This window comes from Macrobrachium nipponense, chromosome 12 (genome assembly GCF_015104395.2).
Source record: "Macrobrachium nipponense isolate FS-2020 chromosome 12, ASM1510439v2, whole genome shotgun sequence".
Classification (NCBI taxonomy): domain Eukaryota; kingdom Metazoa; phylum Arthropoda; class Malacostraca; order Decapoda; family Palaemonidae; genus Macrobrachium; species Macrobrachium nipponense.
The window spans coordinates 57,610,868-57,629,091 of NC_087205.1; the positions used below are offsets into that span (position 1 = coordinate 57,610,868).

General features: G+C 43.1%; 2 protein-coding genes across 2 annotated transcripts in view; one reads left to right on the plus strand and one right to left on the minus strand.

Annotated features, from left to right (window-relative positions):
• LOC135225081 (ATPase family AAA domain-containing protein 5-like) overlaps positions 1–1,847 on the minus strand; it is a 72,476-nt gene extending 70,629 nt beyond the window's left edge. Inside the window, exon 1 of the mRNA XM_064264343.1 lies at positions 1,757–1,847. Coding sequence (XP_064120413.1) covers positions 1,757–1,847 — 91 coding nt within the window. The remainder of the gene's footprint in view (positions 1–1,756) is intronic.
• The window catches only part of LOC135224816 (uncharacterized), a 451,449-nt gene that overhangs the window by 305,162 nt on the left and 128,063 nt on the right, over positions 1–18,224 (plus strand). The window contains 2 exon segments of the mRNA XM_064264139.1: positions 5,790–5,946; positions 6,088–6,187. Of these exon segments, the coding sequence (XP_064120209.1) occupies positions 5,790–5,946; positions 6,088–6,187 (257 nt within the window).

Here is an 18,224-nt window from a genome sequence, read left to right on the forward strand (position 1 = left end):
TGAGTGGACCTTCACTTTGCTCACTTCACCCAAGCCTTTTCTCTCTCTCAATCTCTCTCTCTCTCTCTCTCTCTCTCTCTCTCTCTCTCTTCTCTCCTCTCTCTCCTAAGCCTGTGGTTTGGTTTGTTTCATATTTTCCAGCCCAGAAGTCCCATGAGTCAATATTTTAGACAGCCTTCCAGGATTCCCATGTTCATGTTCTTCTGGGACAGATGCAAATTGCAGTAGATATGCTTCACACCTTTCCCTCTGCTTCATCATTGGCTGTTTTGTGTGTAATGCTGGTCCATCTCTCAAGGGAATTTTGACCCTACAGGGAGAGATGGGCCAGCTACATTTTGTTCTTTAGCATTTTACATTTGTTATATTGAAGACATTTTGAAATCATTTGTGTTAAGACATTAATGCTTTATTTATCTTTATTTTTACTTGTTAACACATTTTGGGAACGTGGCAATGTCTTAGTCTTTCAGAATTTGTTTTGGGACGTTAGAGGTTTGTGTTGCAGACAAAGTTTATATGCTAGGATTTGGCTTTCTAGCATAGGAGAATTCCTACACTTCCTCAACACAAATTTTAATGGTGGGCAATCTCCGATTGCTTTGGTCCTGTCTGCTTGCAGGACCAGTCATGATTGCTGTCTTTACTTTCCTGTCATTTTGGAGGGGGAGGGGCAGGAGTCGTGGAGACCTAGGTAGTGGATGCCCTTTGGGTGGGATATCTAGTACCCTTCAAGTCTCTACCACCCCTTGGCAACAATCCGGTCTGCTTCCAGACCTACGTTCTTGGCTCGCTGAAGGACGTCACCTTGTGGGAAGAAGTGAAGGCGATGCTGAAGAAGGCATTGTAGAAGTCATGAAAGAGTGGAGACTATCAAGTATCTCTGCAAGTGAGAGGCTTTTCTCAAGAAGTAACTCAGATGTCGGGATATATCAGAAAGTTGTCAACATGTGTGCCAGGGAAAGTGGTCTGTCTACTGTGATTGGTGTCATAGTCAGGGTATTTCTCCACTCTATGCTTCTATTCAACAAATAGCTGTTTTTTCTTCAGAGAAACTTCTTTCTGAATCCTAATGTTAAGATATTAAGTTTGTTGTTATGAAAAATGCAAATTTATTAAAAAGTTTGTAATTTTCCAGGGTTTTATAGCTATCTTTTTCTAGTAAAGTAAGCAACAGGTGGTTGAAGATCAGTCATCGACCTCTCTCAGTGGAACTGGTTTACTCACCAGACTTGGTTCAAGATGAAAATGGTGCAGTCAGAGGTCGATTGCATCAGAGAGGGTGACTTTGTCTTTTGGTAAACCTGGAGAATGCATATTTTCAAAAATGCAGTCTGCTTGCAGGTACCTCCACTTCATCCTCAGGGAGACAGTGATCCAATCCATTGCACTTTGTTTTGGGCTCGCAACTGCTCCCCAGATGTTCACCCTTGTCTCAGCTTGGGTCCATTCACACAGGATACATCTTCTGAGGTATCTGGATGATTGGCTGGTCGTGGCGAGCTCTTTGTTGCAGTTGCACCAGGACAGAGACATACTTCTTGAAATTTGTTACAACTTTGGAGTCGTGATCAATTTTGAAAAGTCCATTCTCACACCCAAGTAGAGAGTAAACCATCTGGGTATCCTGATAGATATGGTAGCAGTTAGAGTTGTCCCATTGTACCCATGTATCCGCAGGTTCAGGGAGGCAGAGCAGCTGTTCCTGCCACATCAGGAACAACTGGCTCGGCAGTGGCAAGTCGTTCTCAGTTACCTGTTGTCTTTTGAGAAGCTGGTCCCTCATGGGTGTCTTCATCTTCAGTGGAAAATAAAAGAGTTTTGGTTTCTGGTAAGGGATTTTCCATTCTTCCCGATTCCTCTTGGAGAAAGTAAGGAAGGACGTAGCCTAGTGGGTAGACAACAGAAACCTCTTTCCCTCCTGAGATGTTTGTTTTCAGATGCACTGACTGAGGGATGGGGTGCACACCTGGAGGAGTTGCTGGTTTCAGATGTTTGGGACCAGGACAACATACACCTCCACATCAATATCCTGAAACTCAAGGCAGCCTTTTTGGTGCTTCAGGAATTTTTGGACTGAGTGATGGGGCACTCTATGGAGTTGACGAGCCACCAACACTTTAGTTTCCTTCTAGTTTTATGTGGAGTTGATGAGTGACAACACCTTGTTGGTGGCCTACATCATCAAGCAGGGAGAGTTAGTTTCCTTGTAGTTTTACATGTTGGCAGTGCAGGTGCATGAGTAGGTAGTAGAATACTCAGTACAGTGGACCCCCCAAGCATTTTTACGCGGGTTCCAGCTATTCACGGGGGCTTCTGGTACACGTCCCCCGCGAATAGGGGGGAGCACTGTAGAGCTGTCAGCCAGGTGCATTCCAGGGACCCAGAATGTAGCACCAGACAAGCTCAATTGCCAGGGTCAGGTAATAGGGACAGAATGTTCCTTACACCAAGACAAGGGAAAGGTGGTTTGACTTTTGGGGCCTCCCAAAGCTAGTCTCGTGCACCTTACGAGCTTTTGCTAGTCTTCATGCAGGGATCTGACAATGGCAAAGATTAGGTAAGCTTCATGGCTTTTCCTTCTATGTTAAGCACTTGAGGGGATGCAGATCTGTTACACCCAAGTTTGTCCCACAATTTATAGCGAAGACTCAGAATCTATCTGTCCCTGATGTCAGTTTCAAGTCCTTTTCGATCCCCTCCCTAGGGGACTTTGTTGGTGGTGATCAACGAGATGCTACTGTGTCCAGTTAGGGTGCTCTGGTAATATCTTCAAGAGTGTTGATGACTCTTCATTATTACTGGCTCAACCAAGAAAGAGGATTGAAGAACATGATCTCTTTTTGACTTCTAGAGACAATCAAGCGGGGCGTACTCATCGTCAGACAGGTAGTCCAGAGTAAAATCTAGGCAAGATCTCACGAGATTAGGGGCACTGGTCCATCCCTCATATTCTGGAAGAAGTTGTTAGTTCTACAGGTGTTATATATATAGTACCAGCAAACCACTTTCACATAATTTTACCTTTGGACATTACTCACAGGTCCTTGGGCATGTGTCCTTGGGTTCTGTGGTGGTCTCTCAATAAATTGTGTAGGGTGAACTACACAACACTCAAGAAGGACGGGTAGTATTTTGCCTAAGGTGAACGGGAAGTGGGAGAATGTGTGATTGACTGGTTTCCTCCCTTTTCCTGTTTTACCTTTCTCTCATAGGGCAGAGAGGCAGGTAGTGAGCTATCACATGTTGGACCAGCATGTCATGGAAGTGGGTTTAGATAACTTTAGTTTCCTGTCTATAATCTGTGTATATTGTTAGATCTCGCGCCCAGAGGGAGGGAGGGGTTGACAATAAGACAAACTTGTTGGCTTTTATTGTCTCTGACATTATTAATCCATCCAATCTATTTTTGAATAATGACAAACATTAATTCATGCCCAGAAATCTGGCAGTTGAACATCACACATGTTGAAAATTTTAGAGGCACAGGATTGCTTCCTCAGCTCTTCGAGACGAGAAAGAGATTCCAGATGGGTAGAACTTCCAGTTTGTTTAGAGGTTAACCTAGACCACCTTCCAATGCAAAAGTTTCTTTTGTAAAGACTAAAGGTTTATATTTGTGTAGGAATAAACCACAAATTTTAAAGCAATGTGTATTTATTTTTCCTAACATATAAACCTGAAGGTCTTTACATGTACGGCCCACTTCAACCACACTTCAACCATCCTTCATTCTGGTACCTGGCCAAAAGGCAAAATGGACTGCACACCTAAGAGTGGGCGGAGCTTCCCCCTTACCGTTGGTAGTTAACAACCTTGCTTGAAAGTGAAATGAATGTTCCATTTTTGTTCGCTAGCTAAATCCATATGTGAAGACCTCAAGGTTTTTATGTTATGAAAAATATAAATTACTTTAAATGCAAGCTAAAATAACCGTTTAACCTCCAAACAAGATCATTAAACAAGAACAGTAGAAGGGGAAGCCCTGTCAACTCTTTGGTTTGCACTCCACTTTGTTGTTTCTCTCTCTCTCTCTCTCTCTCTCTCTCTACTCTCTCTCTCTCTCTCTCTCTGTATTTGTGTATTTTCATTATAAATTACAGTACAGTACTCTAAATATCCTGTAATGAAAGAAACATAAAAAAGCTTTAATGAAGTCAAACAACTTCATACCCCTCTCTACCATCATACACTGCATTCCTACTCCCCTCCCAGCTAGGGAAACTCCTTCCTTGCTCTGCCCACCCTCCAAAACAACCCTTTCTCTTTGTGAGTTCTTGTTAATAGCCTTTCAGTTGCTCCCTTCCCATGGTGCCCAGCCATCTGAACCCTCACCTTAGAAACTCCCTCATGCCTCCCACACTTTCTAAACCTAAATCTGTCGTTTCGTGAATGTTAGTAGTGTTACCAACATTTCCTTAGGCCTGCAGTTGCCAGCCATTGGAGGCAGTATCTTTTTTTATGCTTTGAAATTTATATAAAATTTATATCTGGTCCCTTGTCCAGTGCTGTCAGGTGGGGATGACCTGGATAATTGAGGGATTGATATATCAGTACTATTGGGATACTGTCCCTTTCACAGATCCCAATAGTTTTTCATAGCTAAAATCTCCAAGGCTTCTCAGTTCAGTCCTTCAGATTATTGAGTTCCTCTCTGGTTTTGTAGTTCAATGACCTCTCACATAAGTTACTAATCAAGCTAAATGAAAAGCAATAAGCTTTTAATGAAATAAATATAATGTTTTGTAAAAAAAAAACTTATTTACTGGAATATTGATAGTCCTTGTAATCCCACTTCCCCTAGAAGCCTCCAGACTATAATAAAATGTGCAGTTTTTCTTAAATTGGAGGGGGCCTTGCATATGCTAAACCACAGTGGAAAATGAGTGATTGTTAATTTTTACTCAGGTTTTGAGATACATGAAAGGTTAAATTCCTATAATTTTGCTAAAACATATTTCCTGTTAGTATGTACTTTGCCAACTTCATGTGTTCAACTATTTCATACTTGATCATCTACTCCATTTTGTCTGGTCTCGCTGCCATTACACCACAATTTATATTCATCCATGTTAGTACCAGTAGTTTATGTCCTGAGTGTAACTTACGTTCACATACCTTCCTGTCAGCATATCCACCATTTCACTACCTTTTCTGCCCTTGTTTCCACAGCTATAGTGTTCAGTTCGTTAAAGAAAACTGCCGTAATGTAGAGGATTCTGGTAATTTGGTTATCTTGAACTAGAATTTTAGTACATTATCATCTTCTGGGCTTACTATGTACTATTGTCATAGGAAGGCAATTTCTAACAGAAAATTGGATAAATGAATTATCATGCTACTTACTGTTTAGATAGTGAAACCATATTAAGTTAGTGAATCATTGTGTGCCTAATCCCTCAGTTTATTCATCATACACCCAACCAGTAAAACCAGCCAAGTCCTTGACAAAAGTTGTGTCCATATGGACATTCTTTTCATTGGAAAGCCAAATTCTTTTATTTCCCAAAATACAGTACATGTAATGTTTTAAGTTGACTATGAAGCTAACTCAGAATTTTTATTCCTTTGCTTACTGGTCCATAGGAGGAAAATTTACTATAATTTACCTCTAGAATTGTTATCATTTTATTTAATCTTGTTGTGCCCATTGCAGATGTATATTTATTACCTACTACTTAGATTTATACTTACAACATTAATTTTTTTAACATGCCAAATTTGTCTATTGGATTTTTGTGGTTTTCTAATATTATCAGAGAAAAATTACAGTTTTCTAATATTTTCAGCGGAAAAGCTAGCACCAATTTTTTGCAGAAGACCAAAATCACCAGAAATAGAAGTTTTGAAAACAGCATTCTCACCATCAAAGCTGAAGGCTCGACAAGAATTTTTGCAGTCAGGTGTCCCTGAACAGATTAAAAAGCAGCAATTACTAGAAAAAAGGTATTGATTTGATAGCATTTTAGGTTTGCAAATGGATTAATACATAGTTTATTTATGTTATTGTACTTATGATAGTGTAGGTTTGGTAAAATTTTGGGTTAAGAAAACATGTTCTAAGTAATTGTCCCCCCATCTTTACAGCCAGGAAGAACAACTTATATTATCAGCACCCTTTCCTGAATTCAATCACATACAACAACGAGATGATAGTGATCCAATTTGGAATCTTCACTCCCCCATGGTAAGATATAATATTGAGGACTGTAGTTGTATGGACCTTTTATGGCTACTTGTTGCAAGCCTAATGTTTTTTTTATTTAGTTATTTTATAATGAGGTTGTGTAGCTTTTTATCTATCATATGCTTGATGAGAATATGTTTTATGGTCTGATATGACCAGTGCATCATTGTGTCTAGGCTGTGTTCTTCTTTCCTATTACTTCATAAGGTTTTCCTGTACTTTTTACTTAATTGAATTCTTTATATTAACCCTTTGAGGAATGGGGAATAGTCAGTGCTAGAATGCTTACCCTCCATTGACTAAGCAGTAATGCTTAGCAATAGTTTTCTTTGATCATGTTGTGATCAACTTATGCTTCTTGAATGCATTTGTTGTTGTTTGTAAGCTAAAGAGTGGAACTTTATCATGATATATGTATTTGAATATGCCAACAAATAAAAAATAATCAATATTATGAGTATTCAAAAGCTTTCATGATAAAATTTGTTACTTTAAAATATTCTTGATGAATCAGAGATAAGAGATATACACTTTGTTTATTCATTGTAAAATTATCATAAATTCCCTTTCCATTGATATTAATTACTATTTCAACCATGTATGATATCACAAAGCATTTAAAAAATTTAAAATATTCTTGAATGCGAAAGGGAGGAAATTGATCATGGTACTAACAATGGCACTATTCTAGCTTAGACTTGGCTATGAGAGAATTCTTGATATTGATTGACCTTTGTTCCTACGGGGCAGAAACCTATCACCTTTCTTATCCGGAGTACCGTCCTGTATATGCTGGACCCAGCCCATTTACTAACTAAGAAGGGAGATATCTATGAAGGTGGGAGGATGGATATGCCCCCTTCAACCAACATTCTCCATTATACTTTCAGCCAGGATTTTGTATAGTTGTATTACTCATGCATACTCCTCATTTTGCATGTCTTACTTGTGCCTTTTTGTCTGTTTTGAGCTTCATTTCCTCTCCGTTTCCTACAGTTGCCATTCAAGAGATAGGAGGAATAGCTTCTTCCTAACGTTATTCCCAGACTATGGACTGCTGGGACAGACAGTTCTATCACTCCCCCTCTGGCCCATATAGAAAGTACGGTTTCCCTCCACAAAGATTGAGAGACTATCCCTGCTTCAGTCCTATGGGGCTAGTTCTTTCTCTTGTAGGAGGAATGTGACTTGTCCTGTTTCCCTTTGACACTGCCTTGTGCTGCTACTGGGACACTGAGAACCAGGATTACACGGAGGCCAAATATTTTGCTACGAAGGATCTCCCCTTCCAGTCGTAGCAGGACAGAAAGCGGCTCATCAAGCATCAAATTTATGGCTAACCTGATCCTTGGTGGATGAGAAACTGTCCTTTTGCTAATCTCAAAGCTGGTGTCTCCTGAGAATCTACTTCCTTCAAGAAACAGCTCCATCATTGACTCTGCTACCTATGGGGAGTAGGCTGTCAACTTCTAGATTGTCGATGTCTTCTCAGCTTAATCAACTAAGCTTCCAAATGAAACCTCAGCAAAACCCTACCCCTGCCCCACATTCCAAAGTCAATCCATGAGACAGGATAGGGGCAAGAAAAGAGGTCACCATTCAGATTGCCCCTCCACCACCTCCACCGCCACAGGTGGGGGCTGTCTCTCTTACTTTTGGATAGTGTGTCACCATCTAGGCGCAGAAGAGTGGTTTTGCTTCCTAGGGATGATTGCTGACTACCCTTCAAGGACTGTCGACCTCCTCTCTCCCTAGTCTCCCATTTATGATGCGTCAACCACACTCCACCAAGGCCCAGGCAATGTGGAAGAAAATAACCCTTAAACGCCTATTGGACATATTTTACATCGACGAAAAATTGTCTGTCGTGTGCTTAATTGACGTAAAGTACGTCGGCTCAAAAAAGTTTTTTTAAATATTCACGGAAAAAGTTATAGGCCTACTTGGTGAAAAATTTTAAATAACGCGCCTTGAGGGATGCTGGGAGTTCATGGATCAAGCTGTTGTTTTGTTTACAAGCATTACTCAGGCACGCATGCGCAGATTTCTTTCTTCTCGCACTAAAAAAGCATCAGCGACACATCTCAGAAATTATTTTGTCACTTTGTTGTAATTTTTGTTGTAATTTGTGCACCGTTTTTTAGCCGTTACATAGAGTTTTATATATGAAAATGTGTGCAATTTTATGTAGAATACAATAAAAAAAACCATTGTTGTAGCTTTTATCAGTTTTGAAATAATTTCATATAAATCACGATAAATGCCAAAATGTCAACCTTCGGTCAACTTTGGCTTGACCGAAATGGTCAAGAAACGCAATTGTAAGCTAAAACTCTTACATTCTAGTAATATTCAATAATTTACCTTCATTTTGCAACAAATTGGAAGTCTAGCAAAATATTTCGATTTATGGTGAATTTTTGAAAAAAAACTTTTTCCTTACGTCCATACAGTAACTCCGAAAATCTCAGAAATTCTTTCATGAGTTTGTCATAATGTTTGCACCGTTTTATATTAGCCATTACATAAAGTTTTATATATGAAAATGTGTGCAATTTTATGTAGAATACAACCAAAAACAACCCATGGTTGTTGCTTTTATCAGCTTTGAAATATTTTCATATAAATAACGATGTGCCAAAATTTCAACCTTTGGTCAACTTTGACTCGACCGAAATGGTAGAAAAACACAATTGTAAGCTACAACACTTACATTCTGGTAATATTCAATCATTTACCTTCATTTTGCAACAAATTGGAAGTCTCTAGCACAATATTTCGATTTATGGTGAATTTTTGAAAATACTTTTTCCTACATCTGCCCAGTAACTCTGCCGAAAAATCAGAAATTCTTTTGTCGTTATTTGTTTTGTCGTAATGTTTGCAACCGTTTTGTTTATTTAGGCCGTTTATACATAAAGTTTTATACATTAAAATGTGTGCAATTTCATGTAGAATACAACAAAAAACAACCCATGGTTGTAGCTTTTATCAGTTTTGAAATATTTTCATATAAATCAAGATGTGTCAAAATTTCAACCTTCGGTCAACTTTGACTCGACAGAAATGGTCGAAAAATGCAATTGTAAGCTACAACACTTACATTCTAGTAATATTCAATCATTTATCTTCATTTTGCAACAAATTGGAAGTCTCTAGCACAATATTTTGATTTATGGTGAATTTTTGAAAAACTTTTTCCTTGCATCCTCCTTGTAACTGCTGATAAAATCAGAAATTCGTTTGTCAGTTTGTTGTGTTTTTCATAATTTTTGTACCGTTTTATATTAGCCGTTACATAAATTTTTGTATATGAAAATGTGTGCAATTTCATGTAGAATACAACAAAAAACAACCCATGGTTGTAGCTTTTATCAGTTTTGAAATATTTTCATATAAATCACGATAAGTGCCAAAATTTCAACCTTCGGTCAACTTTGACTCGACTGAAATGGTAGAAAAACGCAATTGTAAGCTACAACACTTACATCCTAGTAATATTTAATCATTTACCGTCATTTCTGGGTTCGACCTGTGTCTGCCAGTGAAAAGTTCCTGTAGCTCACTTTTCTAAGTATAAATAGATCCTAAATATACAGAGAAAAAGCTAGCATGGTATGCTGAAGTTACTAAAACCCTCAGCCTCGATCAACCCCAAGGGCGTCGGAGTATAAGCCACTAGGGCAAGTGGAAGCCACTACTCACAGGTCTTCTGCCAATAGAGGATTCCTTTCAAAGTCCCCCCCACGGCGAGAGCCGTTACAAAGGCTACTCCCCTTTACCTTCCGCTCGCTACTCGCTACTACTACTACTACCCACCCGCCATCTTCATTCCTGTAATTAGCCTTTGTGAGTGCACACGCGTCTCAGCAGCTCCCTTGGTGCCTTATTTAGAACAAGCGATGTCTTCTGTGGAACTTCCTCCTTCATCTAAGTTGAGTATTCCAATTTTTTTTTCTTGTAATTCGTATGGTTACGATGCATTCCATTTTTTGCCTTCGGCCCCTTAGAAAACGTATTGGGGCACGCTAGTTCATCCGCCATTTTGGGTGCATCATCAGACGCGTGGCGTTGTTATTACTTCGATTCCAAGCGGATGTACCCGCCTGAGACCAATAGACCGCCCTCATACGGTCTCCTGGTTTTTTAATGATTGGTACTTAAATTAGCCTCAGGCACTGTTAATGAGTCATGTTCATATATAACCCTTCTCAGAAAGACCCTATTCTTAATAGCCCTGGCTTCAGGTGCCAGAATATCTGAACTCTTGGCTTTCTCCAGAAATCCAGATCATGTTGAATTCCTCCCGTCGGGTGAAGTATTACTATCCCCAGATCGGAAGTTCTTGGCTAAGAATGAGGACCCACAAAACAGATGGGCTCCATGGAAAATTATTCCTCTGACACAAAGACGCATCATGTGTCCTGTTGTTACCCCTAAATCCTATCTGGCCAGGACTTCCGAAAAATCTTCAGGCCCCCTTTTTATTAGAGAGAAAGGTGGTACGATTTCTCTTAAAGGTATTAGACAACAAATACTCTACTTTATTAAACAGGCCAACCCGGATTCAGTCCCACACGTCCATGACATCTGAGCAGTGGCTACCTCCATTAACTATTTTCACAATATGAATTTCGAAGACCTGAAGAAATATACGGGTTGGAAATCTCCAGCAGTATTTAAACGCCACTATCTCAAGAACTTAGAGGCCCTTAAATTCTCAACAGTGGCTGCAGGGAGCATAGTCTCCCCTGAAGGACCGAGTCTTATCAACTCCTTCCTTAGCCCTTTTAGTCAGTCCTTTTTCCCTTAAATACTCTCTCCTTCCTACCTGCCTCCCTCGTATTCCCTGCCAACCCTCTCTCTTCCAGGCCGGGCTGGTTTGTTTGCCATCCCGTCACTGGAACTTGTACATAGCATTGAGACCATATTGGTATCACTGACCTGTCTGTACATACTTTATTGTATATTGCTTCAGATACCATTCTATTATATTGTTTTATTATTACTAGTTTTAAGCTCTAGTTTAAGTCCTAGTTTTTAATTAGTAAGTATGTTGTCCGCCTTATTACGACGCATTAAATTTATTCTTTAAGTGAAACCTGGGTTTTCATTATCCCTTTTATATACTTGTTTGGTATCTGTTAAGCTCGAACGGCAATTCTCTGATACTTTTTCACCAGCAGACACAGGTCGAACCCAGAAAAGGGATTTTGACAAAGGAAAAATCTATTTCTGGGGGAAGACCTGTGTCACCCGGTGAACCCATCCCTTCTTCTTTCCCCACCCTTAGCCAGTCCAAGCTTGGGTGTCTATTCCAGGAATGAAGATGGCGGGTGGGTAGTAGTAGTAGTAGTGAGCAGAAGGTAAAGGGGAGTAGCCTTTGTAACAGCTCTCGCCGTGGGATGGACTTTGAAAGGAGTCCTCTAATTGGCAGAAGATCTGTGAGTAGTGGCTTCCACTCGCCCTAGTGCTTATACCGCTGCCCTTGGGGTGACTGAGCTGAGGGTAGTAACTTCAGCATACCATGCTAGCTCTTTCTCTGGTATATTTAGGATCTATTTATACTTAGGAAAGTGAGCTACAGGAACTTTTCACCGGGCGACACAGGTCTTCCCCCAGAAATAGATTTTTCCTTTGTCAAAATCCCTTTTTGTAACAAATTGGAAGTCTCTAGGTGAATTTTTGAAAAAAAAAACTTTTTCCTTACGTCCGTGCGGTAACTGCCGAAAAAATCATAAATTCTTTCGTGAGTTTGTCATAATGTATGCACCATTTTATATTAGCCGTTACATAAAGTTTTATACTATATGAAATTGTGTGCAATTTCTTGTAGAATACAACAAAATATAACTCATGGTTGTAGCTTTTATCAGTTTTGAAATATTTTCATATAAATCACGATAAATAGAAAAAATTCGACCTTCGGTCAACTTTAACTCTACCGAAATAATAAAAAACTGCAATTGTAAGCTACAACACTTACAGTCTACTGTGCATTTCAGGGCCATGTCTAATTGGTTTTCGTCAATAAAATCTTACCAAAGCATCGGATATGGATCATATTTTGGAAATAACTATTTGAAGCCACGGCCTAATTGGCAAAAATATGCACTGATGTCTAAAGTTGATAATTAAGGCACTTATCGGAGTAAATCACAGAAATTTCAAGGGAAACTTAGCTAAATTTAGTAAGCACCCAGAGGGAGGCTACTTGTGACATACAGTATGACATCAGGCTTAATAGCAGTGTTCCCAGTAGTGTGACAATGATTGTGGAAACAAATATTTGACCCTCTTGTTGAGAATTGTTGAGAATTACGATAATATTACGGTTTCCATTGGTGATACCACGGGTAATGAATAGGAATTTTATATACTGTATAAATATGACAACATTATAGCAAAGGAATTTGGTAAATATACATATTGCAATACTACTATTTTCATTGTACAATTTTACGTTGACCATAGGAATACATAGCCATTATAACCCAATTTCAGTTTACATTTTCCTGATCAGTTATGCAAAACTTTTGGAACTAGTGATACACAATCATATTGAAATGAAAATACGATAGTTTAGAGGTGTTTGGTAAAATATTTTGGCCCGATATGCCTGGTAACCTTGCAGAATAGTAAACATCGCCGAGTCGCTGACAACAGGGCAAAGCCAGGTTATACGTGACTGATGTTTCACCTATGGCAAGCCTAGCAAATTGTCCTCGTGGCGGTTAAACTGCTTTCGTTTTGCTTGTTTTTGCAGTAACTTCAAATTCATAAAAAAATAAACATAGATAAAACCTGGAATACATAGGCTCATGATAACCACTCAACAACCCTACAACAACATTAGTGTCAGTTTCAAGCACAGAATAATAATTGTGGAGTTGTGTGATATACTAAATACTTTGGATTATCGGACTGATCATGCATTAAGGAAGTTAAGGTTAGAACATTTGCATATGTTACATTCATTAAGCAGGACTAAGTAGGTACACGTGAACCGGAACTTTTGAGACAAAATGAATCAACAGAAACTCCAGGGTAACAATGGTTTTCACAGAGAGTATGTAAGACTTGATGCATATTTCATGTTAAAGGAAACGTGAATTGCTCCAAGGAACTGTACTACAGAATTAATATTCTCATTTGTTCCGATACGTAATACAAACCATCGGTCCTTTAACAATAGGAAGTAGCTAGCGGCAGCTGGAACGGTCGTAAGCTTCGGACAAGGGGAGAACGGTAGCTAACTGCTTGTCCGACACGAGACTGGGAGGTAAACAAATCACTTTTGCTTTCGGCCGCGGGTGTGAAGGACGTGTTCGTCAATCTGTTGACTCTCGCTATTGCTCCTTTCTGAAGGAGGTCCTCCGCATACTCCGTCATTTCTTTTGATGGAAGTTGAAGGAATGGTCTGGATGGAGGAGGATCCGCAATCCAACTCCAACCCAGGCCTTTTGACACAATACTCTGTGCCCAATTGCTGAATCCCCACCGATGCCGGAAGAGAAACAGCCTCCCTTCCTACCTTCGAGCTCTCACTGCTGCTGGTTGAGTGACCTCCGCGGCCTCCATGGAAGTGTTTTCCCCCTGTTGAGGAGACCTTCCTGATCTCTCTGACAAAAGGATCCCCTAGCTCTCCCTCCCCTGCCAAAGCGGTCATATTGCTGAAAGGCCTGGCCTTCGAACACTTGGTTAAAGGCTGGGGAGACAGCGTAGGAGGTGGAAGGCTGAGGCTGGGGGGAAATCACATAGGTGGGCTGTGATTGAGCCTTAGAAGTAGAGGGTTGGGCTGATCGTACCAAAGGTACAGCCGAAACAGCCTGGGTGAAGCGTTGCTGCTTCTTTTCGGTAAGGCTGATAACGCTTCAGTTTCTTCTGCGACTTACCTCTTGCAGCTTGGTCTTGGCGTCTCCTTGCTGTGAGACCCCAAACGATCCTTAAGGCTCTGGTTGAGCCTTGTTGCTTCAGCCTGGACCTCCTTTACCATCGACTCAGGAAAGAGGTCTGCCCCCCCAGATGTTGGATGAAAGCAACTTATTCGGCTCATGACGAATAGTGCTTCTTGGAGGACATGTTTCCGGCAGTTAGTCCTGGGCTGTAGCGAACTCAAACATGTTAGACTGGAACTGTCTGCGTCAGGGACTTGGTGAGGAGCTTGAAGAGGGGCTCAGAACCGTAAGAAATAGTCGCTACTTCAGTGATTGCCATGGTATTAATGGACCTGGCGAGCCTAGGCTTGGCCTCAAATTCAGCTTGAATGAGGCTGTCAGGAAGCCTAGGCAGCTTCTCGCCAAACTGATCCATAGCACAGTCTGTTTTGAGTTTGCCAGCCGAAAAGGTGTTGGGCAATTCTTCCCACAATTCTCCAAATGAAGGAGCAAAGGAGATGTGGGGTCTGCTTCCCTTAATTGAGGTAACGATTCCCCCTTCTGGGCAGCTGGAATGGTGACCGTTGCTATCTTGTTGAGAAAGGGAAGAGGAGTTCCCTCCTCCATCGTAAAAATGGTGAAGGGACTCTTGAAGGCTTGTATCCGTCGTTCTCGAACAATCCATATCCTCTAAACACCTGAGCCATTCTCTTTGAGCCTGGTCACGTGAGTAGAGGACTGTCTCCTTAGGTACTTTATCATCTCTAGTCATGGCTGCGTCAGTAAGTCTGGCGTAGCCAATGAACCGGCGGTTGGAGGCCCTCCGGGTAGAACTCGAAGTCCCTCAATCCTTCGAGTACCACACTCCGGAATAGAAATAAGACCGTCCTGGAAAGGGGAGTATGACGCCACCCTCCAGGGGTTGTCATAGAGAACGGAGGCAGAGAGTCATGAGGTGGAAGCTGAACTATGTCCGGTGCCGAAAGCTTGGGGAGTAGCTAGAGGGGCCTGATTAAGTCCGGCGATGATATTGTCCTGAGACGTAATCCTTGTCGGACAAAACCGGGAGAACATCTGCTCCATGCTGCCTCCTCAGAGAGCCGACCAAGTCTCCCATGTGTTGCAACAGTCCAGCATTGGGATCCAAAGCCGGAGCTGCTGCAGAGGTGGATGGGTAACTTGGAACAGGTACCAAGGGGAGAGGAGAGACTACTGGCTCAGCCGGAGTACGGGGCCTCTCCTTGGACGACCTGCTCTTTGAGGACTTGGAGCTTGAAGCAGAAGCTCTAGACCTCTCTGCTCCGGGGTTTTGCAGCCGGAGACTTATGAGACGTTGACGCCGACGAAGTCTTTTGGACGACGACGACGTCTTTTTGAGGGATTTCAAAACCTTCTGGCCCTTGACCTTAGGTCTTACCGAAGCGTCGGGTGAAGCATAAAGGAGCTCAGCTCCTGTAAAGCCTTGGAAGGAAGCTGGAGAATTAGCAGGAGAAGAAGACCCAGTGGCGCCCAAGGGAAGCCTTTGGGCGTCCAACGTACCTACCTCGACCAACAGGTCGTCAACACCTACCATGGGTTCTACATTTAAGTCCAGTGCCGCGACTTCCGACGAGATATCGTGGCCTGGTTCCTTTATCGAAGTGGCGATCTGCTGTTGGATCGCCGCCATAGTCGGGGCTGCCTCTGCCGGGTCGACGTAACCAGTCGACTTGCCGCCGGGGAAGATCAGGACAGCCAACCTCTCCTCTAGGATGTAGGGCTGTCCCTTGGCGGCGTTCTTCCCGAATCCGCCGACCCAAGCCCTGAGGGTTGCCAGAGCGGTATCTCTAACGGCGGGAGCCTGGAAGAGAGGGTGAGCGAGTCAGTTATACTGACCTTTTCTTTATTTTATTTATTCTCTGGTATTTGTTAGTGCATTTACCTTAAAATATGGAGTAAAGGGATATTTCGCTGGGCGACACGAACCAATCGCCCAGAAATAGATTTTTCCTTACGGCAAAATCCCTTTTCTACTAATGGTTTGTTTGACTTGAAAATGAAACTGTAAGTACACTGTTTTCATTTTCATTACTTAATTATGAGCCAACATGGAGCTATCGCCGTAGATGCGGCGATTTCCGCTCTTTTCATGAAATTGATACCCTTGAATTATGTCTCGGTGCCGAGGGCGGGCGCGCTCGCGCCGAGTCATGTATTTTGGGCGAAAGTGTGTAATTGAAAAATGTAAGTACTCTTTTCATTATATTTTTGCCCTGTGCGTTCGTTGCCGAGAGCGTGATTGCGCTCGGCACGAGCCTTATTTGTATGAATAGAATGCAATGAAAGTGGATTCGCAATTGCAGTATTCTTTTCATTTTCATTTAATTGCATCAATTTTAATTTTGGATCAATTTCCGCTCTTACCCGGGAATTGATCCTTACGATTTATTTTCTGTGAAAGTAAATCGCAAGTGCAGTATTCTGTTTCATTTTCATATATATTTATGATAGCATCATATTATTATGGATCAAGTTCCGCTCTTACCCGGGAATTGATCTTTTCCCCTTTAAGTTCTATGAAGTGAATCGCAAGTGCCAGTATTCTGTTTCATTTTCATATTACTTTTCACTGCTGTGCGGGGGTAGGGGAAGCAAAGGTCTGCCAGGAAGTCGTCGGAAAGCTCTCCCGCGACTCCCTTGGTATCCGATTCTTCGTCTTCTTTCCTGCCCCCTGCTCAGCTTCCTCGTTGTATTTTTGTATTTGGGGTGGGGTCTTCCTTGCGTTTCGGGGTGGGTCATGTCTCTCTCTCTCTCTCTCTCTCTCTCTCGTTCTCTCTCTCTCTCTCTCTCTCTCCTCTCTCCCCCCCCCCCCCCCACCGTGCGTGAGGGAACCCTCTTACTAATCTGTCTGCTACCGCAGGTGCTACATCCGTGGGAGACAACCGTGGACAGGTATGGACCACTGCGGCGGCAGGGCGTGCCTAGCATCCAACGGGCTGCTGCAGCCGTCTAGCGAGGTCTGGGCGGTCTCCACTAACTACCTCCACGGTCCGCTTTTGCTGCTCCCCCCCACCCCCCCCGCCTGGTCTACACTCCCCATGCTTTGTCGGTGACGCTGTCTGCCGCTACTAGGGCCGGTTGCCGCCGTACCGAGAGGGGGTATGCCGCCGCCACCTGTGTTTCTTCGTGTTGCCTGCCCAAGACTTCCGCTGTTCCAGCAGCTCCCCCCTGGACCGGCCGCCAGTACCCAGGTTCCCCCCCTGGCTGCCGATGATTCTACGAGGCGATGGCTGGGCCTGCCGTACCTGCCGCTGATGTGATTCCCGCTGCTGGCTTGGCTGTCCCTTCTGGGTCTACCGCTGCCGCTGTTCCTCCGCCGCTCCTGAGCTGGTGCTGTACTGTCGCTCCTGGTTCCTGCACCTGTCCATGCTGGTCCTGCCCACGGTGTATCTTCCCCAGGTCCCAGGTCCTTCCGGACAGGTGCAGTCGGCCGTGTTGCTTCGGCAATAGCCCCGGCTCCGGCCTGGATGGAGGACCTGACGACTGTCCTGCGTGAGCTGACGAGGAAGAGGAAGGTGTCATCTTCGTCTTCGTCTGCTGCTGCCTCTTCCCCTTCGACTTCTAAGGCCCATAAGCCGAAGAAGAAGAAGGCTGTCTTCCCCCTAAGAAGTCTCCTTCGGGAACTTCTAAGGGCCCGTCCCCCCACCCCTGGTGGGACGGGGGGTTTCCTTCTGCTGGGCCTCCTGCTCTTCGGGAGTGGGGCCCGTCTCCCCTTCCGTAAGGAAGAGATAGACGGGACGAGGAGTACCGGTTAGCACTGGTACTTATCCTCCTGCCTGGTACTAGCGGCGATGCCGCTAACGCCAGGTTCCGGCTCGGTCTCGCCTCGTTCGACGACAGATCCCGAGTGTACGGTCTCCCTCGGGAGACCGTGCAGCCAAAGTTTCGGCGCCAGAGTTTGCTCGGCGCCAAGACCGCGGCACGGAGCAGAAGGGCTGGGGGAGAGCGCGCTCAGGTGACTCTCGCCAGGCCAGCGGCCGCTCTCCGCATGCAGCCTACCACTGTAACCTGGGTTTCCCCCCTAAGAAGGCTCCTTCGGGAAACTTCTAAGGGCTCGTTCCACTCCCGTGGGACGGGGGGGGGTTGGGGGGGTTCTTGTGCCGGTCTCCGCCTCTTTAGGG